The sequence below is a fragment of the Gallinula chloropus genome (assembly GCF_964237585.1).
Source record: "Gallinula chloropus genome assembly, chromosome: 4".
Taxonomy (NCBI): Eukaryota; Metazoa; Chordata; class Aves; order Gruiformes; family Rallidae; genus Gallinula; species Gallinula chloropus.
In genome coordinates this window covers 69,539,094-69,565,456 of record NC_140088.1, presented here as the reverse complement: position 1 = coordinate 69,565,456, position 26,363 = coordinate 69,539,094, and the positions used below count along the sequence as shown (strand labels likewise).

At 39.7% G+C, this 26,363-nt stretch overlaps 1 protein-coding gene across 1 annotated transcript; it reads left to right on the top strand.

The window, feature by feature from the left end:
* DNAJB14 (DnaJ heat shock protein family (Hsp40) member B14) lies at nt 1-25,109 on the top strand (the record flags this gene model as incomplete). Its single annotated transcript, XM_084262689.1, has 8 exons — nt 1-133; nt 6,098-6,272; nt 16,432-16,577; nt 19,747-19,932; nt 20,322-20,416; nt 21,246-21,355; nt 22,529-22,701; nt 24,543-25,109. The coding sequence occupies 8 exons, from the start codon at nt 1-3 to the stop codon at nt 24,665-24,667; spliced, it is 1,143 nt and encodes a 380-aa protein (XP_084118815.1). The 3' UTR covers nt 24,668-25,109.
* Nucleotides 25,110-26,363: the final 1,254 nt, after the last annotated feature.

Sequence of the window (26,363 nt, the reverse complement as noted above, 5' to 3'; positions counted from 1 at the left end):
ATGGAGGGGAACCGGGACGAGGCCGAGAAGTGCATCGGCATCGCGCGGGAGGCGCTGGAGGCCGGTAACCGTGACCGCGCTCTCCGCTTCCTCGGGAAGGCCCAGAAGCTGTACCCTACCGAGACGGCCCGAGGTGAAGCCCGGCCCCCTCCCCGCGACCGGTGCCCCGTCGGCCTTGCTGACGCGGCCGCCCCTCCTCCCGCTTGTCCCCTGCTCTGCTCCGTCGGGACGATGGGGTCCGCGGGGGGCTGCGGGAGGGAGGGCGAGGGGGAGGGGCTTTCCCCCCCCCATCCCCCGTGGCGGCAGGTACCCATCGCGGCGAGCCCCCGCAGGCTGAGGCGAGGGGGACCCGGCGGGGCATCCTCCGCCTGCCCCTGAAGTAGCCCGGGCTGGGGTCCCTGGAGGAGTGCGGGGTTCGGCCGGGAGAAAATAAAAAAGGCCGAAGCCGTGGCTGAAGCGGCCAGGAGGAGCGTTTTGGGTAGGTAGATTTCCACCGTCAGTGCCTGTGGCGTGAGAACAACGGGGTTACCTCTCTCCTCCCCAGAGGGGTTTGCCCTGGGCCAGCCCGACTCCTCGCCTGCGTTTCCCCCCTCTCTTTGGCCATCAGCTGAAGCACAGCCACACGCTCTCGGCTTAGACCCGATTAACAGCAGGACACCTCAGGCCCCAGGCCGAGACAGGCTGGGTTGGCTTCTCTTCTGTCACTGTGAATTAGTCCTCACTAACAGCCTCAGTAAGAGCTGCTGCTCAACGCTGGCAGTATCTTGGTCCTCGAACTTACTTGTGGTTGGAGCTTTTCTCCATTTCTTTTCTCTTTTGGCCATACAGTATCTACATAGGAATTACACACAGGTTTAACTTTTCTGGGGAAAATTGAGATCGGTGTCTCCCCCTTTGTCTTAATTGGCTCTTTAGACACCTCTGTGCAAACACTTGAAAAATAATCAGCATCTTTCTAGCAACAGGCATTTAGAAAGGTGTTAAAAGGAACAACAGGAAGTTTTCAGTGTATGCAGACCTGTTACCTGTCTCTTCTGTCGGAGTGTCAGAAGTCTGCTTGAAACACCTTTGAATGCAGAAGTGCAGTGACTTGTTGCGCTCCTCTGTTTCTCGTTTGCATTGTCTATGCCATGGAAAGTATAGGAAAGAATTCAGTGCTCTGTACTGACTTAAAGGCCTTGGTGTTTACCATTTTTGCAACATGACTTTGGGGTAAAATCTTGACTGGAAGAGTTCTGTGCTGTATTGTGTTCTGTAGTGAAGCCTTTAAGTCAGGTGAGCAAATTCAATTAATGTTCTCTGTCCTGTCTTATCACCTGATGACTTCTTATATGCAAACAATAAACAAAGGTCTCATCCGTGCTATTCTTTTTTATAGTGTATGTGGTTTTGGGGTGTGGTGGTGGTTTTTTACCTGCATGACAGGATGGATGTTACTGGTAAATCACCTGGAAGAAGGTAACCATTGGTTTGGATCAAGAATGTGCCACTGTTTCTATTCTTGCCATGTTAGATAACTCTCTGAAATAAAAAGCAGAATTTTGCTATATTCCCCTAAATTTCTGTGGCGTAAGGCGATGACATGCATGGAAATACTTTCAGCTCCTCGGAAGCTGTGTTGGCCAGTAGGTAGGGAGTCTCAGGGTTTCAGTTCAGTTTCCTCCACCACAGAGAAGGAATAGTTTTGTCTGCTTCAAGTAGCTTATTACTCTCTTATACCTCCAAAATAAAGAGTTATGGTAGCTCTCAAGGGAAGAAAAAAAGCACCCAAAAGGTATCTCCATCTGATTTATGTTTTGAGTAGTTTGGTAGGTTTGGTTTTTTTTAAAGTAGGACTGCTTAGCTACGTATTGTAAAGTATTCAGTGCAAGAAATAGATGGCTAATTAGGCTATTGTCTGCAGGACACTTGTTCTATTCGCTGTGGAAATTAGCAAAGTATGTCACAAATGAGGTACGGATCTGGTGTAAAGAAGGTGGTCTTGTGGTTATGGTAGTGAACTGTAATCTGGGGAACTGTGTACTGAAAGTAAGTGCCTCACAGAATTTCTCTGTGATGTTAAATAAGTCGCCTGACTCAGTTTCCATTAGTGACAGCTAATTGTTTGTGCTTCATTTTTCAGGTATTCAGCTTGAAACAAGGGTCTGATTTGTGGAACTGGTGGGCAGTTAAAGCTCCATCTGAAGCTAATGAGAATTGCAGATGCCCTAATACCACTGAAAAAAATCAGGCCCTAGGCCTGATTTGAACTAGGTACTTAGAAATTAGGGGACTCTGTAAACTTATAATATTTCTGTGCTTCAGTTTTGTAGGTGTGGAAGTTGGTAATTCTTTTCAACTCATCCCATTTCTTTCCAAAACAACACCAACTCATTGAATTCTTTTTGTTTTTTAAAGCTTGAGGCACTTAAATAGCCCTGCTGAAAGTGCAGTAAGCTGCAAGGATGCAGAATGCCCTGTTTTCAGGATAGGAACTGGAAGGTGTGCAATAAATTGGAACTGGAATTTTACGCTGATGAAGAATGAACAAAAATACTGCTTCATTATCTCACTGTCATCTTTTAGTAAGGGGAGGGGGAGGGTCCACTTGGAAATAAAAAAAAAAAACCCACAGTAATTCATTATACAATTAAAAATGTGTCGTAACACGTACCCAAGAGAAGGAAACAGTTAAAGGTTTCATGAGCTCTCCTGGTTCTAACACGAACTCCTATTTTACAGTCACAGTGTGTTGGGTTCAAATGGTGACAGAGCAATATGGTGCAGCCCCAGTTGTCGCTGTGCTCACTGATCCTTCTCTTCTGGGTACGTACTAGAAGGCAGTTCGTACAGATTTGTCACTGAAGTCACAGATGCTTCAAAGGTTGTGTCCTTAGTATCATTTTGGGAACAATTGCCCACCATTTCACAAATGATGTTCCATCAGTGATAAAAGCAATGAGAACAGTAATGCTGAATCTTTCACTGACGGGAGCTCCCTTTCTCCCAGTGTTACAGCGGATTGGAAGAGGACAGAGAGCAGGTTTTAGCTGTTGTCTCTAAAACAATGCAATGCATAGTTTAGGTTTGGTGACATTTGCATTTAAAGTGCATTCAGCTAGTTCAGTCATTGGTAAAGTTTAGTTTTGCTAAACAAAATACGCTGGCTGCAGCGGTGTTATTTTAAGGCTTTACTAGTGTGAAATGTAAGATCAGTGCTTATTTGATGATGCTTAGGTAATGAATGACTTCATAGTAGCAGTGTTCATGTTGACATCACTCTGCTAGAAAACTGCTTTACAGTTCAGCTGTTCAAAATATTGTTTGATTATGATTTTTCACTAATGATTCATCTTTCAGTTGAATGGAACCTAATTGCTTGGCTGGAAAAGATTTGTAAGAGTGGATTTAAAGATAACAAAGGGCACGATCACCTTTTCAAACTTATATGCTGTTCTTTTTGGAGTTGGAGGCAGGAAATTATGTTAGGTGCAGCTTTATTTTTCAGTGCTTCTCAAGCTTTTTCTTGCACAATTTCTGATGCTGCCTGTAAAAGGAGGGAAACTTTCTGGGAGTATGTGAGCTTAGTTTCTTAGGGTGTTGCATTAGTATGAGCTCTGAATTTAACAGTTCTTCTGGTAGTGAAAGTGGGGGTCATATTTGATGCATAATGGAATCAAATGCAGTACAGGAATTCTTTTCATTCAGCAGCAGGTAACAGTACACACAAGAGAGCCTTCGGACACATTTGAAGTTAAGATAAATTGTCTTACCTGCTAGCAAAATAAGTCTGTGGTTCCTTGTATGTCCTGTTTTTAAATACCTGGATGCACGGTGGAAGTCTTCAGTTCTAACAGCCTGTTTTACCTCCAGCTGTTCCTGGAAGAGTCGGAGTTGTTTCTGAATATCTGAACCGTATCTTTGATTTAAATAAAACAATGCCCCCAGACCCTCTGTGCAGTTTTCTTTTTCAATGTAGAATACTAGCCTGTTTGCCTATGCTCTGTCCTGTTACCTTAAGAAGTTAGCACTTAGTGATTTGAAGTTCTTAATTTGTGCATTGTTTTGGATTTTTTTTGCAAGTGCCCTGCGCTGTTCTCTCAGTAGTGCAGCTGCATTATGGGGATGGGAGGCCTGAGAAGGTGATTAGGAATTTCTAGTGTTGAAAGTGTAGTGTAGCCAAACCAATCTATGAAAATACCTAGCAGCTAAGCTTGATATGAAAGAGACACTGGGTGTTTGAAGGAGCAAACTGTTGCCCGTTACCTGCATTTCTACTGTTACTGCTCCTACTGATTTTGCACTAGCATTAGCGCAGGGATGGGGAATTTCTAGAGCAGTACCAGTCTGAAGGCAGGAATTGTTAAACTGTTAAGTAAACATTATTTTTAGAGGGTAAGTCAGGGTCACATGTTTGATAGGATGCCACGTGACGCCATTATTAAAGATCTAAAGTCACCCAACAGAAAAAGAGTAACTTCATTTTCAGTTATCGCTTGTCTGGAGCACATTTGAACTGAAAATGCTTCATTCTGTGGGCACGGTCTTTTCATGTTTCTGTTCTTGATTAATTCTTAGCCTGCAGACAGTCACCTTGTTGGAATTGTTATTACTTCATTTTCCTCAGAACTTTTTAAGTGCAGCAATGGATGGTATTAGGATCAACTGTTGCAAATATATGGATATGTGCTTCATAATGCAGCTACAGCTCTCCTGTTTTCAAGAACTTCGTTTCATTTGTAGCAAAAACATCCCCTTGGTGTACAGCTCAGCATCTGCAGGTTAGTCTTTTCTCTGTTCCTGCAGTAAAGGCCCTGATCTGGTGAACTGATGAATCTTGCTGAGGCTGGCACAAGCACAGGACTGGCACTGAAGTCAGCTGACTTTCTTGTTCAGGCCCAGGGTAGCTATTTGTCTGCAGTGGCTGCTGTGGCCAGTGTGCAATAAGTGAATAAATAAGTAAAAGCAAATACTGGAGAGCTTCAAGAAGCCCGTCTTAAGGGAGTGGTTCTTATCCTTTTAAAGAAAGCTCAGCTTTCTTTTCTTTCACGTGTTCGTCTGAGATACAAACCATGATGTGTAGGATCCCAGTTTGCTGCTGCTCTAAGAGATTGTAAGCTAGTCTGAGGAGAAAAAATTTAATTAGATTTAGGAGAAAATCCTTCAGCTTTTTCTCACTAGCTTCTCAGAGGAAACTGTAACGTGCTTTCACAGTCAGTGAGACAGATTCTTTGGGAATTTTTATTAGGATGTTTTTTAGGCAGATAGTAACTCAGTTTATGGAACAAATTTGGCCTATGTAGTTTGCCCTCTTATTCTGAAGGAATCTCTCTTCGGGAAAGATAGACTTTAATAATCTTTGATCCACATCATGCCTCACGTGCAGTCCCTTAAGTTAGAGTGGTAATGTTTCGGATTTACGGGCTTGTATCGAGAACGAAAAAGAAAACTTAGTGTCTGATGATTTATTAAAACTGCTTAATTTGAGATCTTTTGGAACATGGAAGGAAAGAGGACTTCAAGATCTAGCAAAAAGCATGCTGGTTTTTTTGAGCTCCAGCTCTCTGGAGTTGGGTGTAGTTGACTCGTGGTGACTTACCTGTGGCATTTAACAGTAGTTTGAATTTCATCTGGTATTGCCTGGAAGGGCTGTAGAGCATCTGTTTGTGGCTGCTAATGGCTCGGATTACAAATAGCTGTGTACTGTGGCAACTGAAACGTGCTAGGGACAGACTTGGTCTCTTTAGAGTGTTAGGTTAGTTCCTCTTATTGCTTATTGGGGTGTTCTCATGTTTTCACTCCAAAGAATGGGTTCAGTGCCTCTAAATAATGTCTAGAAATGAAGGACCTGGACAGATTCTCTCCAGTGTTTAATTACCTTGTCAGAGGTGGAGGGGAGTCCAGACACTAATTTTGAAACCCTTTTCCATAGTTTTGCCATGAAAAATTGTTGATAGACTGGCTTCAGAAATATTTCTGGTACAAAGTGTTGATCAATAAGGAAGGAGGATGTAGCAACTAGTTTTTTACAATGTGGTGCTCCTATTTAAGATACTTGAGAGCCCCCACTTAATCACTAATGCCTATAATGATACTATGATATACTGTTGTTTTATAGTTTTGTTGGAAGCTATTATGAAGAATGGAAGTACTGCTGGGGGAGGCGCTTACTGCCGAAAACCAGCCAGTAGCAATGAGCAAAGTAAGCCAAATAGCACGAAGGAGAGCAATGCATCTGCTGCAGGTGAAAGTGGAAAAGGCTACACCAAAGACCAGATGGAAGGAGTGTGCAGGTATGGCCTTGCTTCAATACATCACTGCTTTTCATTCTGTGTATTATGTACTTATGCTTTCAGCTCTAGCATCTAAAGAAGCAACAAAAAATACAAGGTTAGCTGAGAGGGGTTACTTGTACTGAACTTCAACTAAAAGGAGAAGAGTTTTGCCATGTTTAAACAGTATGAGACATTGTCACTTTTGTTTGAGAAATATTATGCCTACCTTTATGCAGAAACCTTGACGGTTTAAAAAGAAAATTCTCAAAGTGGTTATTAAGTAGATTTCATGCTAAATGGAAGAAGTGATGAAAATTCTATAGAGCAACTTGCAGGACAGTGTTTCTATCCTTAAATATTTTAATACTCATGATATCTAAGTTTAAATAACATCATCACTTGTAAAGGTTGTCTTTAAGCTAATCTTGCCATACAGGCTGTTCTTAAGCCAGTGTTAAAACTATTTCATTCTGCAAGTACAGGTGCCTGAGAAGCATTGAAGCACAGAGTCTGAGTTGTATTATAAACTCTGGACTTCATGCAGCATGGTAGTATTAAATGGGGGAGCATCAGGAAAGGAGGATGTGCAAAAAAAACCAAAGATCGATAAAAATGTGCTTTTGAGGCCAGTAACTCTTAAGTCGTGTTATCATTACATACTTCTTGGCTGCAGGAGTGTGTTGTGGTTTAACCCCAGCTGGTAAGTAAGCACCTTGCAGCTGCTCACTCACCCCTGCCCTGCAGGATGGAGAGGAAGGTGGAAAGAAATACTTGTGGGTTGAGATAAAGACAGTTTAATAGGATAACAAAGGAAGAGAGTAATTATTGTATATATATATAAAACAAGTGATACACAAATGTAACTGCTCACCACCCACAGCAAAAACTATCGCTGCAATGCCCAGTCTGTTTCCAAGCAGGGATCCCAACTCCCAGGTCACTTCCCCAGTCATATATGGAGAGTGACTTATGCCCTATGGTCAGGAATATCCCCTTGGCCAGGCTGGGTCAGCGTCCTGGCTGTGCTCTCCCAGCTCTTTGTGCACCTGGCAGGGTGTGGGAAGCGGAAAGGTCCTTGACATAGTGTAGACACTACAACTACCTAGCAACAACTAAATCCATCAGTGTGTTATCAAGATCAGTCTCATACTAAATCCAAACATGGCACTTTGCCTGCTACTAGGCAGAAAATTAACTTTATCCCAGCCAAAACCAGGATGGAGTGAGAAAAATACTCTTTGTGTCCATATTTTTTTTTAGCAGAAATATGGATACAGCCACTCTAAACTTGTATACCTGAAAACCCACCTGTATTTTCAGATAAGCCTAGCCCGAATATTTTCAAGAAAGCTCAAAGAAGGGAAATCAAGAGGTCCTTGTCTCTTAGTTTTGTCTCCTAGTTTGTATAGATTGGATGAACTGTTGTGCAAAACAGAAATTTGCATGTTAACTTTTTTTGTATATTGCTTTTGATACTTACTTGGGATATTCTCCTGAAGTTCAATAATGTGTTCAGCTGTTCTAACAGAGAGGAAAATGTAGCTTTTCTTTGTTGATTCAGGCAGGTAGACAGCAGCACCTGTGGCATGACTATCCTCTTGGTCTTGCTATTTAGTAGACCTTTTTGTTTACCATCAACTCTGCTTAATTAATGTTACTACCTTTCATGACACATCTGAAGTAAAACCTGCATAAGTGTGTGTATTTTTTGCCACCTTGAAATAACAGCTGTTAAGGAATGCAAAATGAGTGTGTGTGCACATGCGTGTGAGACAAAATATCCAGAAAGAAGCCCTTGGTTAAAGGAGGCTTAGATCAAATTAAGAGATGTAACATATTCTCAGAAAGCTGCTACAAGGAAGGTTGTATTACTGCCAGCATTCGCTCACCCAGGACGTGCCAATCTGAGCTGCAGTCTGCTTTCCCATCAAGCTCCTTTCAAGTTCTTTTTTTGTTAGTTTGTTTTACTGGAAAGTAATGTTGCCTATTTTTCTCTTGAGTAAAATCATGTTGTAGAGCTAACTGTTCTTCATGGCATGTTTTCGTGATACTGGGTATTGCTTCCTTGAAGGGATGATGCACGAGGTAGCAGACACAATTAATCTAGTTTGTTGAGATCAGAACCAGAGTTAGGGGATATTCTCAGGAAGTGTACATTGAGGATAATCGTGATGTAACATTGCTTCTTAATGCCTATTCCAACAGTCTGCTTTGTAGATATAAAATTTGGGTTTTAAAATCTACCCAGATTTCTGCTATTAAGTAGTTTTACTAGCTTACAGAACAGCCCATGTTTATTTGTATTTTACGTACCACTTAGAAAATCAACTGTTAAAATAGTATTTTGATCTTAGTTTGGGTGATGCATCCTTTGGTACAGCAGTTTAGAAACCTTTGCAGAGAGATGGAATTTTGGTTTAGATGTGCAGTAATCAACAGAGCAAGTCCACAGTTCTTGTTGAAGTTTTGAACTTTATGTTGCCAGTTGGTGACATCAACATGCCACTTAAAATCTTGTGGTTAAGAATTAAAAAGTGCGTGTGCCTTGCCAAGGAGAAGAGGATTAAATACAAACAGTGGGCTAAAACATAATGGAAAAGTATAACACAGTCAGAGATGGTAGCTGAGAGAAAGTTCATGTTTAAACCACAGTGAGAATGAGCTTTCTAGTTGGACACATGACAGGCTGCATATGTTATTGCTTCAGTCAGGCCCCAGACTTTTCCAATTAAATGAAATGTGCCCCTATGGGGAGGGTTTTCTTCAGAGAGGAGAGCTTGTCACCACCATTTGCTTCTGCCATACCACAGTGGAATGGATTTTGGACCTTTGAATTTGTTAAGTGCTGCATGGAAAGTTTTAAGTAGTGCTTCATGCCTGCTTTTGTTTTTCTAGAATGAAAAACATGTCTAGAAAAGTTGCAGAATCTTCAACTTTCAATAAATTCTGAAGCTTGCAATGAATTTGACTCTGTTAAACCAGGTTGTTTTGTATACTTACGATTTGAAAGATGGTCATTATCCTCAAGTCTTGTTCCCTCTAGGAGTTTCCGATTCTGTAAAGAAAGCATTCCTGATTAGACCTGCCATTTCCAACCGGTTTTTTATAAGCTTGTACAGGGAGTTTGACTCTGAGCTCTCTGGCTTGCAGGTTCACTGATCATTGATCCTGGATTTGTCTAGCTACCTTGAGTTTGTTTCTGACAGTAGATTTAAGAGGCATAGTGAAGACACAGTTGGAGCAGTGTAACTAATTTAGCTGCATTAATTTTCATCAGGGTTCCTCCAGTAATGCGGGTAGGTATGAGTACAAACAAGCACCTCTGTGCTGTTTTTATTTTTCCCTCATACACAGGGGACACTGATTGCTAGCAAGCTACCATAACACTTTTTTAGAGCATTACATGAGCTTGCAAACAAGTTGCTCGACAGGGAGAAGCATAAGATGCAATACCTTTCCACTAATTGCATAAGTGCTGGGTGATGCTCTGTTCTTTGTGGGAACAGAGAGCACTATTTCAGTGTGACAGTTTGAAGCTTGAGATACCTGGAAGCAGTTTGTTACTTTTGAAATGAAGTGTATTGAAAATATCATCTGTAGCACAAGCATCTTTTTCTTAATGGTGCTTATCTTGTCACTGAGTGAGGGCTGGATCGGAGATCTTGACAGGAGACTAGCAGGATTATGTTAGGTCCCACAGTAGACTTAGGGCTTTGCTGAGCAAGCACCTGGAAGTCTCCAGGCAACTGAACACTGCCCGAGCAATGTCAGCGTAAGATAAGCGCGTGGGAACCACCCGCCTGCCAGAAAAGGTGGAATTTACTTTTCAATTCCATGGGGTTTTGCTTTAAATCAATTCCTTCATTGTTATTGTCATTTTTGCTGATATAAAGAAATTAAACATGATTGTAAGAAAGAAAATGTAAACTTTTTTCCTTTAGTTTTGCTCTAGACAACTGGAGAAGTGCTGATTAGGATTACGGTTACCAGATTTCTTAACTGCTTTCACACAAACTTTGTTCAATGTATCTGCCTACTCATACAGAGTATTAAAAAGAAAAAAATCATCACTTCCCTGCTGTATATTAATCTTTCCCTTTTCTTTTTATGCTGTGTAGTGTCTGTTATCTGTTGTCTACTATATGATTTTTAAAATAGTTTCAGAGATAGGTACAGGTATATACGCTTTATATAGACTCCCTTTAAATTACCTTAAAATTCATATGGTGTCTCATATAATTTTTTTTTTTAATAAAGGAGCCATAGCACATATTCCATACTACCTTTTTGTCATCATGAGGTTAACTGCCATGATTAGTACTATGCTAAGGTTGGATTGCTGTCCTGTGGAAACCATGGTGGAGTACTGCTTCTCCTGCCCTACCAAGGGAACAGGTGAATGAAATTTTATGTTTGGATCTTTGAGCTAAAACCAAACCAACAGACGTGTGAGTAGGGTTAAATGTAGTAGTTGTTGAGAATAATCAGCAACTTGATTTGGATTTACAGAGTAAACAAAAGTTGTGTCTACCAATTTCATGGATCAAGCTAGAAGGAATCTAAGGTCTCTGACTGACTCTTTCCTGGTTTTCCACTGAGACCTCTGTGAATTTATCAAAAAGAGATGTATTGCTACTTTTTTAACATGGGGTCAAGAAGATAATTAACTGAAAGTGGAATAATAAGAGCAATCAACATGTGCTAAAATGAAGAAGAAAAAAAGAAGCAAAAGAAATCAGGACATGCCTTTAAGCTGCTAGAACTACTGTGAACTGTTAAAGCATCGAGTTAAATGGTTGAGAAAGTCAAGGTGGAAATCACAGTCATAGAGCCTGTCGTGGAAAAGTGGCACAGAAGATACGGTGTACTTTGTCAGAAAGCTCCTGCCCTTAATCTACACTTTTTATAACTAAAATAAAAACTTAATATTTGGGTAAAATTATGCTGATGTCAACACAGATTTGAATATTTCATGTAATACAGGAGAAACAACCTGACCAGGTACATCCAAGTGTACGGTACTTAGATTCAACAAAACAGCAGGGTGCTTTTCTATCAGTAAAACAGAGATCTGAAATTTGTGGTACACTGTTTTGGAAACTAGGGGTATGCTGGTACCAGGTCAAGTTCCTTGACACCACTGTGACTTTCTCTTTCCAGTCTAGAGCAGTCTTTGCAGACCACGCTTACAGCATCTAAACTGTGACTGGCACATTCCCAATTCAGCTCCAAGATGTCATTTGCATCAGGCCCTCTGGCATCATTGTAAACTTCACCTATGTAGAAATTGGTCTGTGTTTTTCTGCTCAACTCTGGGATCAGAAGCCAGTGTTCTCTGCTGCTAGCATTCACTTTGCTGCTCACTGTGCTGCTCAGTTCAGATTATCGTTGGGAGAAATAATTGTGGCTTCCATCAAAAGCAGTTGAAGTATTTGTCTTTTGGGCTGTCCCTGTGCATGTAGGCAGAGGCTTTGGAAGGTCTTTTGAAATACCTCATTGTACTCAAAACTTCATGAGTATGGATCACCGCAGGTATTTGATACAGAAACGCAAGCACCTCTGACAGGTTTTGTTACCCTGATAAAAGCTGTTGATGCTGGCCTAATCTGAATTGTAGATTTGAAAAGTGAAACAAGAAGCACGTCAGTAGGATCACATCATTTTGTAGTCACAGGAGAACCAGTGGTGATAGCCCCATAATGTCTGAAGACAAGAGCAGACATTTCAGGACCTGAAGAGCATGGAGAGGAGCCCATGAAGAGAGCCCATGGAGAGGAGTCAGGCAGAATTGGCGGTTGCTGCAGTGTGAAGTTGACTTACCAGTTCTACTACAGGTGGCTTGTCAACTGCAAGCAAGTCATGACAAGATGCCTCTGTCAACAGATCATGGATGTTTGTAGGCCATCACTTGCCTTTGTGCTGTTTGAGAAGTCTATTCTCTAAAAGTCAGATATTATTTCAGGAACATCCAGCCATGTGCCCTCCTAAACCAGCCAGCAAGTCTGTTAATCAGAAGGACAGTGCCAAGGTGCTGGCAGGGGATTAACAATTCAGTAAGGACAGAAATTAGCTAAACTGCAGAAATAATTTGATAACCATTCATGTAAAGGAGTGATCCTACCAGAAATTAAAAACACAAGCAATTCACAAAAAGCAATTCCCCAAATTAACAAGTTTGAAATAAGCAACAAAAACATCCAAACTATTATGAAAGAGAGAGTCCTTAAGGAAGTGATATACAAATTGCAATTAAAAAAAAAAGCCAGTTGTATAGAGTTTACATATGCAAGAAAACTATCACTCGGGACTACAGTGCCTTATCTGCAGCAAAACCAACCACAGAACAATTTGAAATGCAGCTTCTAGAACAATTGTCCATAACTGAGAGTGCTGCAGGACAGGGATTGCAGATGCAGTTAAAAGCTGTAAATGACATCAGCCATTGGTCTTTTCCCAAAACCTGCTTTTACTCTTAGTTTTTCCCAGCCTCTCTTTGCTGATGTGTGACCTGTGATAGGAGACAAGCGGGTAGGGGTGGTTCCTTCCATCCATCTGCCTTCCTGTGACACATCTCTACAGGACAGTTCCACACTCTAGGCAAGGGCTTCTGGCAGAGCAAGGATTGTCAGACATAGGTCTACTAGAGACAAGGGGTGAGGAATATGTCCCAAAAGGCCTGCTTTTGCTGAGGGACCAGGATGAGGCTGGCCATGGCTTCCAACAGCTCCCAGCAGCTGGAGAGAAATTTCTTTTGAGGACAGTGGTAGTTTGGAGGAAGAGGACTTAAGTCTTGGATCCCATGATACCCATCTCTTTAAGGTGGAGGAGGGATGTATGGCAGTGTTTGAGAAGCCTGGTGATTGCAGAGCACATGTATGAACTAAAGATCTGGTGGGCTCCCCTGGTGATCCTGTACAGTTTGTCCTGCTATGAAGTGACTTAACAGGTTGAGTGTGTGGTGCATTACAGTTTTGCCTTCTAGGGGTACACCACAAACAGTGATAATTTTGTTTAATTGGAAGGCACCTCCAGGCAGAAGTCACTAACTCGCTCCCTTGCGTTAACAGATGCTACCTATTTACAGCCCAGATGGTTTTTTATCTTGAGGTGGCAAAGCAGTCATATAAAACTGTTGTCTAATGGCAGATTGTAGCAGGGCCTTCATAGCACAAGGTCACTGCTGAGAATTCTAGGCTTAGGTATGTTTTTTTGCTGCTGTGCTCTTGTACAATCATTTAATGCATTTTATCTTGATCTGCCTAATCCAAAGTCCTGCTAAACTCTGCAGAATTGCCATATGAATATGCGTGTTTCACATGATTCACCATGAAGTCACATGCAGCAGTGCTCCTCAGGCTACCCAGAGTGCTTGCAGCTCATGTTTGCTGCTGAGGCTTTTAAAAGCCAGTGCTGACTTGGTTGTGACCTGAGGATGACAACAGGCTAAGTAAGCAGTGACCAGGGGTTACATATCTCAGCACTGTAGAAAGGAGGGCAGTGAAAGTGATCTGGAGGATCGGTTTCAGGTCTGTTGCAGGCACTGGTGCTGTGGACATGCCCATCCAGACAAGAACATGCAAGGGAGAGTAAGTGGTGGTGGCTATCACAAATTCACAAAGGCTTCTTTGTTTGAGACTGTCCGTTTTGCCTAGGGTGGCGGGGCAGGGTATGAGGGCGGTTTGATATAAGATGTGCTTGAATTTGTAGCTTCATACAGAACCAGGAATGTTTGAATAGAGATGCTTGTGTATTTGTAGAATTTGTTTAACAAAGTAATCAGTAGCAAAGACTTGCTATGAGTGTTAACTGCTCAGCTGAATGCTTGTTTCTTGGGCTCATTTGTGACCCAGGTTCAGCACAGCTGTTGTATGGAGGGTAACAGTACTCATCCCTTTAGAGAGAGTGCTGCATGACCCACAAAGCAGGTGTCTCTCTGCACTTTCCCATAAGGAAGTACCTCTGGTTTGATGCACTGATTCTAAGCAGATCAGGTGTTGGAAACTGGTGGGTCATGTGCTAGCCTGAACATCTTCTGATTGATGCCCACTATGCTTTTCCTGTGAGGGTTGCATGTGGGACTTTGAGTTTTTGAGGGTTAGACCAAGTTGGGCACCTCTTGGCTGGTTTGGGGGTTTTTTGGTCAGTTTGGTTGGTTGGGTTTTTTTCCATTTTTCTCTTTTTTGCATCCCAGAGTTGTGAAATAAATGCATGTTAGCTCTGCAAAGTAGGAAACTTTCATGTTTGAGTTTGTTGGGTTTTTTATGTTTGTTACTTCTATGAGAAATGACCATATGCTGTTGATGGGAAAAGTTGTTGAGGATGCACGGTGCTTAAAAACACTTGAACAAATATTTACCACTACTGTTATAGTGCTAATTTGATAATAACAACTTTTCTAAGCATTGATGACTCGCTACCTAATTTTATATCAAAGTTCTGAAAAGTCTGGTCCACAAAGAGATACTTCAGGTAGTGAATTATTGAAGAGAAAAACTTCGATTTGATGCTGAGATAGCAGTTTCTTGAAATAAAAGCTTAATTTGATGCTGTTAAACTTTTAAGTAAAGTTATCTGTTTGTGATACAGTTCATAAATAACCCAGGTCTTGAGGCTCAGGATGAAGAGATCTGTACCTACCGAAATTTTTTCTTACTATACAAATTAAGAAACAAAAAGCTTCATTCTTTCTTGATGATGGATTCGCTGTGTTCCTTTTAGTTAGGTTTATCAGCTTCCTAACTGGAGCTTATTAAATGTTATTTCAATATAATGAGCTATATTTATTTCACAGGATGCTTGGGTTGGCAGCTGCCTGCATGCGTTCAGTTCAGTGCTCTTGTGAGCATTACACCGAGACATCCAAAGCAGCTCCTGTCATTTGAACGCAGGAAAAGGGATCCCTCAGATGAAACTGGATTTGATCAATCTGTGAACTATGAAGGACCACACACAATTGTGTGGCTGTACTTGTGATTGCTAGCATTCCCTTAATTACAGAGTTTCCATTCTTTCATGGGAATGACAAAGGCTTGCTTCTCCCTTTCTTTTCCCCACTTGGCTGCCCTGTGTATAGTCTTTGTAATGCTAAACCCATATTTACCTAGAACTCTGTGATTTCAGAGAATGTGGGCAGTTACAGCTGTGTGAGGAGACTCACACAAAGCTTTTACAGTATTTATGGATGTAACCTCTCTTTCCTGCTCAGACCAGGCCTTTTCTTTTGGTATGTGCCCAATGTCTCAATGTGCCTCATTTCAGCAGTGCAAGTTTGTGATTCGGCCTTACTTTTTTAAGTTTCTCAAATCTTACCTAAGTAACCAGGTCTGATATGAGGGTGTATTTCATCAGTTCTTCCTACCTTCATAAAATTAATGTTCTCTCTGTCCTCTGTAACTGCTCTTTCTCTCTTGTGAGTTTTTTAAAGCATAACAAATCATTACATCATTTCCAGATTTTGCTTTTCCTGTCTGTCTGGGTGAGACTGCCTACAGGAAAAATATTTCTGAGTTTTCAGAGTTGAAAAAAATGCTACATTGAACATATGAGATGAGCTCAATCTGTGATTGCCAGAGCTGTTGTTATTTCTTTGAATTTGTATAAACACTTAACGGAAAGCTTGTCAAAATCTATGTACGTTCCCAGCTACAGAGGTATTCTCACATGCCTTATTTCCCTAAAAAGTGAATGCTTGGATGGTATTATGGCTTGACTTTTGTTTGAAGAAAGGGAGGTACTGTTTGCTTTGGTTTGTATCATGCACACCAAAGTGCATGTGCCGTTGACAGTCAAAACAGGCCTTCCTACCCGCTAGCTCTGCAGAGTAAATTTGGAATCTTCATTTGATGCATTCCTAACAGCAATATTCATATCACTGGGGATGAGGAAATGCTTCAGTAATGGCAGACTGACACCTTTTCTCACAGTTGTTGTAGTTCTATGGTAGAAGTAAAATACATGTATGTAGTAAGTAGTTTTGAGTACAATAGTTAATAAACTCATTGTTGAGCACAATTATGAAAGATGGCATTCTTTATTTCTAGACTGGATTTTTTTTTTGTTTATATTGAAAATGAGAGCTGTATTACATCAGCACAATGTATTACCTCGTTTGCAGCTATGTCCTAACATACACTGTTTACATCTTTTTGTTAACATTTTACCTTGTTTTCTTTTGCAGTATAAAGAAATGTAAAAATTATTATGAAGTTCTTGGGGTGTCAAAGGATGCAGGTGAAGAAGACTTAAAGAAGGCTTATAGAAAACTTGCTTTGAAATTCCACCCAGACAAAAACCATGCACCTGGAGCAACAGAGGCTTTTAAAAGTAAAATACCATTTTTACTTAAAATTTCTTTTATGATTAAAGTTTAGAAGAAATTAATCTGAATTGGTTACTTGTCTTTTTGCAAGTAAAAATTATCAATGTGTTTTGCAGCTAATATCTACTTTTATCCAATAAAATATTTAACCTTTATTATCTTAACATATACCTAGAACTATAGATAAATAATGTGGAAATTTGCTGTAGCATTTGGGTTTTAGAGGATTGACTGTACAGGGAGCAAACACTTGGCGTGGGAACCTAGCTTGCACTTTTTTACTGCTGTTGGCTGAATGTGGCCAATTGAATCTTACTATTTTGAATCTTTACTATAATTGAGCTTTAAAAACCCCAAAGTAATACTTGATAGCAAAACGCAGTTTTTACTGAATCACATGCCCCGTTAAGTTACTTTTTCCTTAGAATTCCTTGTATGTGTGTAGTTTTACTACTTTTTCCACAAAAGAACATTTGGGTTCAAACGTGGCCTTATTCATTGTTGCCTTTGACCACATCTCAAATAGCATTTATAGTCTGACTTGATCTGATCTAAGCTAAGCAGCCAGCCCTAGCCCTGCACAGGGAAAATTGTTTGTACCATCATCAGTTCATTAAATGGTTTGGGTTGGAAAGACCCTCAATGCCCATCTTGTTCCAACCCTCTGCCAGGGGCAGGGAAACCCTCCACTAGTCCAGGCTGCCAGAGAGGGGGCAGCCACAGCTCCCCTGGGCACCCTGTGCCAGTCTCTCTCCAGCTTGCTTTCTTGTAGGCCTCCTTTAGTTCTTGCTGGGGAAAAGCTTTTTAAAGAAAATGACACTTTCATCTCAGACACAGATGAAGAAAAATGTGGATCTGTTAAGACATTATTATGCGTAAGTAAACAATCTGATTGTGCTGTATCTTTTTATTTTCTTGTGTGAAGAAATGCAGACACTTGAAAAAAAAATTCAATAAAATTTTTAAATTAGGGGAAGGAAAAAGAGTTCTGAGCAAGACTTTTGATACAGACTTTAGGGGTGATTATAATAATGCATTAACAATTCCAGATGAAAAGTAGATACAGCAGAGCAGGAAAAATGATTGCTAATTATTATTTTAATATAGTTATGTGATGGCTTTATACAGAAAAGATTATATACTTAAAAATTGTCTTCAGTCCTATGCATAAAATATTTCTTCCTTGTTAACAGCATTTCAAATAATCTTGGAAATGATAGAAATAAGTTTCTTACTTAATCTTTTATTTAACATTAGCACTTTGTACAGGTTTGATTTATTTGGTTTAATTTCACTTTCTGGTTCTTAACTAGATGAGTAAATGAACAGAAAATTTTACAAGGGAATCTCATTGACTAAAAATTACTTAATGAAATATAGCTTTTTGCTTGCATTCAAATTATTGTAATCTTTTTGTATGGCTGAGTAAACATATGATTTTGCCTTTAAAGGTGTCCGATTAGTTCCTAATATCCAGCTGAGAAAAGGAGTTTCATAATAGCTATTATTTCATAATAATGCTTTATTTTAAGGAAAGGTCACATTAGAAAACAGAATCGAGTTTGATGTTAGGCAAGGTATTGACTTAGATCTCGAAGTACTGAATACTACTCTTGCATTATATTAACCAGTCTCCCTGAAATTATATAAGTAGCCATTTTTATATTAAAATAATATAAACCATAAATCTAATGCTTTCTATTATAATAATTAATATATCCATATTCATAAATAATTAAAACATTGGTGCAAATATAATCACTTTTAGTCTCTTAGAATCTCTTTTACCAACTACATCTTTGATCAGTTTTTAAAATTTTTTATAACCTTTAGTTAAAATTATGTTTGAATCAAATCTGTTGTGAATTAGCATCAAATAGTCAAAAAAGATAGCTGACCATGCTGTGAATTGTTGAGAAAATCTAAATTTTTACTACCAATTTTTGCTTCCTGCAGAGCACAGAGGAACCTTGTAGCAACACTTGGTGCCGGCAGTGTATGTCCTGCTCTCAGTGCAAATTACCAGGCTTCATCTCTTTGGGTTTTCTCTTCCACTTCAGGGAGCTACTAATGATTATTTCTAAGGGCATCTTAAAAGGCACATAGCTAAGACTTACTAACTTTTTCTTAGATTGGATAATGTTGAAAACATTAATTATGCAAAGCCATAGTCTTATTTGCCTGTGTTGAGGTTATAATGTTGCACCTTTCACGAACTTTTGATGACTGATGGCTTTTCAGCACTGAAAAACATAATCCCTGTGCTTTGTGCTGGCTGCCTGCAAAAAGACACCTTTTGTTGGAGAGGTCTGGAGGAGAGGGAAGAACGAAAAGCAGAAACGGATTAATGAAGATATGACCAAGTACAGATTGTTCATCGAGCGCCAACAGAAGTTTTCCATCAGTCTGAGAGAGCTGTAGGTCTGTGCACAGCAGCTAGGGTCAGAGCTTGTAAAGTCAGCAGAGCTTATGGTCTCTTCACGCTGATTCTTTCTGTGCTCATATAACTTGGTTTTCGCTTTCTGCTGCCAAAATTGAAGTTGTTCATTTGTGATGATGCAGCGTGAATGGGGACAAGCATCCCGGTCAGGCACTCCAAACATTGAGATCACCTTGACAACCTGGGGAACACTCATGTTCCTGTCATACATGCGTGGTGTATTCTCCATGTTACATCAAGCAAAACTGCATTATTAATCTAATCCAAAAAAAATATCCTAAGCATATATAAAAAAAAGCATTCACATTCTTGTAGACAATAAAGTTGACACATTTGAAGAAGTCCCTGCTTAAGTGAAACCATAGACTCAATGATGTTTTTAAGTCAGGTTGCAATTACCCCCCCATCAAAGCTTTCATTGTAATGGCTGATGCTTTTTTCGTAATTGCAGTGAGAGAGAATGTTGCCACAGGTGTAGGTGTTCCCCTGGAAGAAGGAACAAAGCTCTCCTGCCTTCTGCCTAGTTCAAAGGATAAAAGGCCTTTGAATAGCGTTGGTGGGAAACTGTGGAAGCTGTGCTAAGAAAAAGAGATGTTTCTGGGCCCTGCTCTACTATAGCTGATTTGTAACATACGGACATCCTCCGCTGCTTATTCTAGACTTTGAAATTGCAATGTTCGTGCTGGAATAGCTCTTACCTTTCATTTATTGTTGTCTTTTATTCCTTGCTTCAGAAATCGGAAATGCATATGCTGTGCTGAGTAATCCAGAGAAACGAAAGCAGTATGACCTTACAGGCAGTGAAGAGCAAACATGCAATCATCCTAGCAATGGTAGATTCAACTTCCATAGAGGTTGTGAGGCAGATATTACTCCAGAGGATCTGTTCAACATGTTTTTTGGAGGGGCCTTTCCAACAGGTACTTGTATACATCAGTATAGTCATCAGAATATAGTGGTACTGCCTAGAGTGGCATTAGAGCTTGTGACATTATAAAACAGTAAAATTACTCCAACCTGTCTCCGACCCCAGCTCTTTAATCTGCGTCACAGTTCAGTTTTCCTCAAAGTGTTGCTAAATCCCCAAAATGTTAGCATAGTTCTTTGGGGTTTCTATGGTGATTCTGTGGTACCTGAAACAACAAACCAGCTGTCTTAAAGTATTCCTTTTAAACAACTTTGAAACTGTAAAATAAACTATAGTAATGTGTCATTGTGCAGTAATGTTAAATGCTCTACGTTATTACTTCTGTAGTGACCTCTCAATATGCTGGTTTATGCAATTTAAATCTGGGTATTTTTTCCTTAGGTGGTGTACATTCATTTTCAAATGGTCGTGCTGGCTACAGTCATCCTAATCAGCACCGTCAGAGTGGACATGAAAGGGAGGAAGAGAGGGGTGATGTATGTTTAAGCATTATAGACTTTAATCTGCGGATTGTGAAACTTGCTGGTAGTCACTTTCAGTGACCTGATTGTACAGGAGCTCTGTACTGCAGAGGAGGATTTATACTTGCCAGTTACATATTTTAAAACTTTGGCATGTGTTAGTCTTACTGATCGGTAAATAGACATGTGATTTTGACAAGATGATAGTGTGGCTTTGTAAATCTCTTCTTGTCTGCTGTGATCTTACTAGTGACTTGTGGTATTAGCCTAAATATGTCACTAATTCTGGTCATTAATCCTTGTCTGCATTTCAGAAATTATTTGGGCTGAAGTAAAAATTGTACTTAGGCTCAATATTCATTTAGATTAATTACATACAGTCCTGGATAATTATATATTGCTGTATAGATGAGACTAAAACATGGCATAAAATTTAACAGAATCCAGCCATTCATTTCAGAGAAGCCTAGGCGTTGGAAGGGACCTCCTGAGATGAGATCATCCTGTCCAACCCTCCTGCCAAAGCAGGTTTCCTAGAACAGGTCACACAGGTAGGCACCAAAATGGGTCTTGAATATCTCCAGAGAAGTAGACTCCGCAACCCTCCAGGCAGGTTTGGTAATTGCTTGTGGCTACATGCTAACCCACGAACTCTTGCAGTCTGGGCACACCAGGATGTTGTTTATGCGTTGGAAGATTAAGATAATATCGCCTTTGTAGTTAGAGTTTTTGTAACTGCTTTCGATACTTAAAGCAGTAAGTCACACTTAGCATGAAACCACGTCAAATTTCCCTGTTTACTTGATGCTATATATGAAATGCCCCAATCTGTTTTGTTTCTTAGGGAGGTTTCTCTATGTTCATTCAGCTGATGCCTATTATCGTGTTGATCCTCGTCTCCTTGTTGAGCCAGTTGATGGTATCTAACCCTCCTTACGCCTTATACCCAAGATCGTAAGTAATGCTTAATTACACGAGCTTAAAACAGAGGGGAGGATACTGTAGACTTGGAAGTCACTCTAAAATGCTTCTATTAGTTGGTCCTTGAACTCTCACAGTAAGGAAAGGGAGGGAAGATATAGAGGAGGCAAAAATTAAGCAAAACAAAGCTTGAAAGAGAGGTACTAAGAACGTGCTCTGAGAAGGTAATGGATAAAAGTGTTTAACAATACTTGGAGCTCAGGATATCTAATACAAGGCAACCTAGCATGTTGCAAAGGTGTTTGCAACATAATTAATCAAATCCCGAGGCCTGCCAAGGTTCATTATTCTTTTAGGAGTCATCTGTGCTTGTGGCAAGTGAAGTGCTTGACAGCAACTTTCTCATCTTTATGTCTTAAACTAGATGAGGGCTGGGGAAATTGTCTATTCTGTGCTTTATCTCTGTTTCCTTGCAAAGGATTATAACAGTGAAGCTTACTAATTTTGTACAGTAGGATATATAGGTCTTTTTCCTTGAGAGAAATAAATTACTTTATTCAAGCATGCAACTAGATAGTAGATTTAGCCTACTCACCAGAACTGTTTTAAAAGGTCCTTAGTTCCTTGGAGAAGTCTCAGCCACACAACAGAAAGGCTTATCTTATTTTTTAGTGTTCTTTATTTCTGGAGTGTGGTGGTTTTTCCCTTCTGCTGCTAAACTGTTGTGGTGCTTGTAAACACTTCTCTGCCAAAGTGTTATGCACAGTCTTTTATTTTTAATCCACAGAATGCCAGCAGGAAAATAGATTCATCAGGGTTGGGAGTAAACACTTTAGAATGAAGATGTCTATACTGGGTTGCTACAGAATAGTGACCTGCTTTTCCTTCTGTTGAGCTTGAATGTAATTTTCTGTTACCAAAGCTTATTTTTGGCTAAGAGGTATGAAACAAGTGTCTAGTAAAGTGTTGGGGTTTTTTTTAAATTTTTTTTCAAGATCAAGTGTTTAAGCAGCAGCAGTTTAATGTGTAGGCAAGTGTAGTATTTTTTTCTCTGGCAGATGATACCGCCATTTGTTTCATAACTAGTCTTGCAATGGCAAATTCAGTGATGTGCTGTACTTCTGTAATAGAATTATTTTTAAAAATGTATTTGTGGTGTAAAAATAATCAAATAAATACTCAGTCTTTTTCTCCCCTTTTTTGCAGAAGTACAGGGCAGACCATAAAAATGCAGACAGAAAACCTGGGTGTTGTTTATTATGTCAACAAGGACTTCAGAAATGAATACAAAGGAGTGTCGTTACAGAAAGTGGAAAAGAGTGTGGAAGAGGATTATGTGTCCAACATCCGGAATAACTGTTGGAAGGAGAGGCAACAAAGTAAGTTTGGGAATATGTGTAATTTCATGGAAGCATGCATTACTATAAAGGAAAATACTGCCTCAGGCAAGAAAGAAGTGCTTACATTATTAAAATACCTGAATGAGAAAGCAACTCTAAGGTTCCCTGCTGCATCTCACTTCTAAAATGTCCCAGCTAGTGTCACATAATTTCTGTGTTTTGCTCAGGAGCTAACCACAATCTGCACATCATCAGCAATTTTAACCTGCTACTCTATTATCTGTGACACTTTCTCAGAGAATTAAAGTGTAAAGATAAGGTCAAAAGCTAAAAATGCTAATCTCTTCCACATTATTTTATCACAGCAATAGCTTGTTTCCCTGTGTGCTTTTATATAAATAAATAAAAGCTTGCATAGGTGTTTCTGGAGAAGAAAAAAAATTATACTAAGGTCTGAGTACATAAAAACACTGCTCTTCCAGGTGACCAACGACAAAAACATTGAAAGTTGTAAACCAGCGGTTAGTCTTTTACCAGTGAGTGATGAGTAATTTTTCTCCCTGGTCTTGGTGGCTTGTCTATACTGGACCTTAAAAACAGGGTTTTTTAGTCTACTGTCTGTTTTTCCAATCTAATTTAATATTATACGAGGAGCTATTTTCTTGCAGGCACCCAGAACTCAATGTTGGAATCTTGTAATAAAATAGTTTACAAATATGATACATGGTTGTTAACAAAATATTAAATATTAAATACAGGATATAATCCAGCACAATAAAAAAAAGGACATATTATATTTGTTCATTTTTTCAGTGGGTTGTAGGTCTGGAAGGATAGTTTGCTTTTACTGAATCAGTCATTACACTTAGATATACTAGCATGTTATATTTGTGTCTCCTGTAGTATATTTACTGTCTAAACATCTTTGAAAAAAGTTTAGTTGATACACAGTTTCCACCTGGGGAGGGAAAGAGGAGAAAGAATGCCTTTCCCATTTTTCAGCATTTATTCTTGACATGCCTACTCTTTTAAGCATGAACACTGCAGGGAGGCCCATGATTCAGTGTGTACGCGTTTACTGGGGAAAATTTGATGACTAGAGAAACATCTGACCCTAGTATAAAGAAGATAAATAACCTGAGGTCGGTGACTGTCATGTTGTTGGCTATTTTCAGTTTATCAGGTTGTGAAAACTACCCAAACTGATCTTGAGAAAGCGGCCCCAATAGATTTTTCACTATTTATGGAAACAGCTGACTGTGTGGGTTTAGATTTAAAATACCTGTTGTATGTTGGATCTCCTTGACAGTTAAAATCTTTCCAGCATTGATTGACATTTAAGAATGCTTTGCTAATCCGTTTTGAGTTGAAGAGATGAAAAAGATTTTACAGAATTAAAATGCTCAGCAATGTCGAGCTATTGATCACCAGTGTAATACAGGGAGCTCTTTTATTAATACCGCTGAACACTGGCGGTCTGAAGCGGCATCACTTTTGGGCACAGGCAAGATGCTAGAGCTGTCAATAATATGCAGGATCACTGAGTGTGGCCTATATTTGCATTGTTTAATGAGGTCTGACAGAAGTAGGGGAGGGTGTGGTGTTTTCTTGGGGTTTTTTGACCTGGTACTGCTGTATGAAACATGAGGGTGCTGGAAGGCTGTTACTGTGTTTGCTGCTCGAAAAGATGAAATGCTTGTGAAGAGGCAGCAAAGGGAAGCTGTAGCAGTGCTGTTCAGGTAGTGTCTGCGGGTGGTTAGAATAGGCAGAAGGAAAAAAGGGTGAGGATTAAACTTGAGGTGTTTTGAGAAGGAATGTATCATGTACAAAGTATTTGATTTTTAACCTGAAAAGTCTTTTTTCTCTTTTCCCCCTTGAAGAAACAGACTTAATTTATGCAGCAAAAGTATATCGAGATGATCGTCTCCGAAAGAAGGCAGATTCCATGTCCATGGACAACTGCAAAGAACTAGAACGGCTGACCAGCCTCTATCGAGGAGGATGAACTACAGTTAAACACGTACATCTTTATGTATGCTGTTATCTCTCTTGTAAATTAAGAAGAGATTTAGTTTCACCATGAATGCTGGAAAAGAGGGGTGGATGTAAAACTCTACTGTGTAGCTGTTTCCAGAAACCTTATGCTGAAATATCATTTAATGGCTTCTTTACCTACTGTGAAATATAGGTAACTTTAATTGTCTAGATTTACTTCAAAGCTTCTGTGAATTCTTTCAGCAGAGAGAATAGCTCGGAAAGGATGCTATACTTGTAGAGACTTAGTCATAGTGGTTCTCCTCTAACATATTTGCCATGTAAATATCTGTGGAAAGAACACTTTGTGTATATACGAGTTAAATGACTTTCTATTTAAAACCTCAGAAATTTAGTTCCATACAACATTTTGTCTCACTGATGGAATAAATAGTATAATTACATCCCTCCTATTCAGATGTCAAGTGTGTGGAGTTAAAACAAGAATTTTTAATATTTTATCTCTAACTATGTAAAATCTTCTAGGTTTACCAGCTTAGAGGAACTTGGTATTTTTAAATACAATGGCATATATTCCTATTTATCTGTTGGGGTATATTGATCTGGTGTAGAGTAGCAGTTAGCTGTTGTAGTAGTTTAGCTTTTCTAAGCAATGCTGAGAAAGCTAAGAACTACACTAATCTCTTTTCAAAATAAGTATTTGCAGATGCTGTACAGACCATTATAAGCATTGCTTTTAGTACTTGCAACAGTTTACAGCATACGTATGGTTAACATGCATCCATAGCTTCCTTAATTTTCACTGAAAAGGTAGAGGAAAACATGGAATAGTAAAATCTTAAAAGCTAGAAAAAAGAAAACAACCCAAACTTTTTTTTTTCCTGGGAGGCTTCCATTTTCTTACTTTTTTTATTTCAGGCTAAGTCCCAACACTGATCCCTCAGTGGGCACCACAAGTGGAACAGGGAAGTACTGCTAAGGACAAGCTATGTGCCTTTCAACACTTTTGCCAACTCTTTCAATGCTTTGCTAGTTTGCAGTGTGCTGCCGTGGTCAGAGCCATATCCCTTGTCCCAGGGGGGATAGGTAGAGGGTATGCATTTTCTGGACCAGAATGTTGCTGCACAGACTTCTGAGAAATGAGCAAACATACTGTCCGGCTCCTACATACAATATCATGTAACTCAGTGGCCTGGATGTGGAAACTATATGTAGCCACACCTGCTGATTCAAAGAGGTGTTTTGAAGCAGCTAAGTACAATGTACTTAAAGTTTATCAAAAGTGGGTTGAAATGTTTTTAGGTTCTGTAGTGGATGCTTTTACGTTTTACCAGCACTATGCAGGAGAATGCTTCTTGTATTTGAGAATGCCAGGTGGCTCGTAGTAAGGGCACTATTTTTTGTTTGAGAAACCTGCTATCTTTGAACAATGCTTTTCAGTTTATGTGGACCCAAGTTCTCCTCCTGACTTGAAAGTTTAAATACTTGACTGACTTCATTAGAATTCCTTCTGATCTAGAGCGGGTTTTGACTTTAAGAAATGCTGTAAATGCTATTGCTTAGAGTGACTCAGAAATCATTTTGCATATATGCCTTTTCTAAACTGTCCCACTGGAAATGTCTTCTATTGAACTGGTATAACTTGAGAGAGCCTAGCTTGCTAGCTTTTAATTGAGCAGCTAAATCAGCATTCAAGGTGGACATGA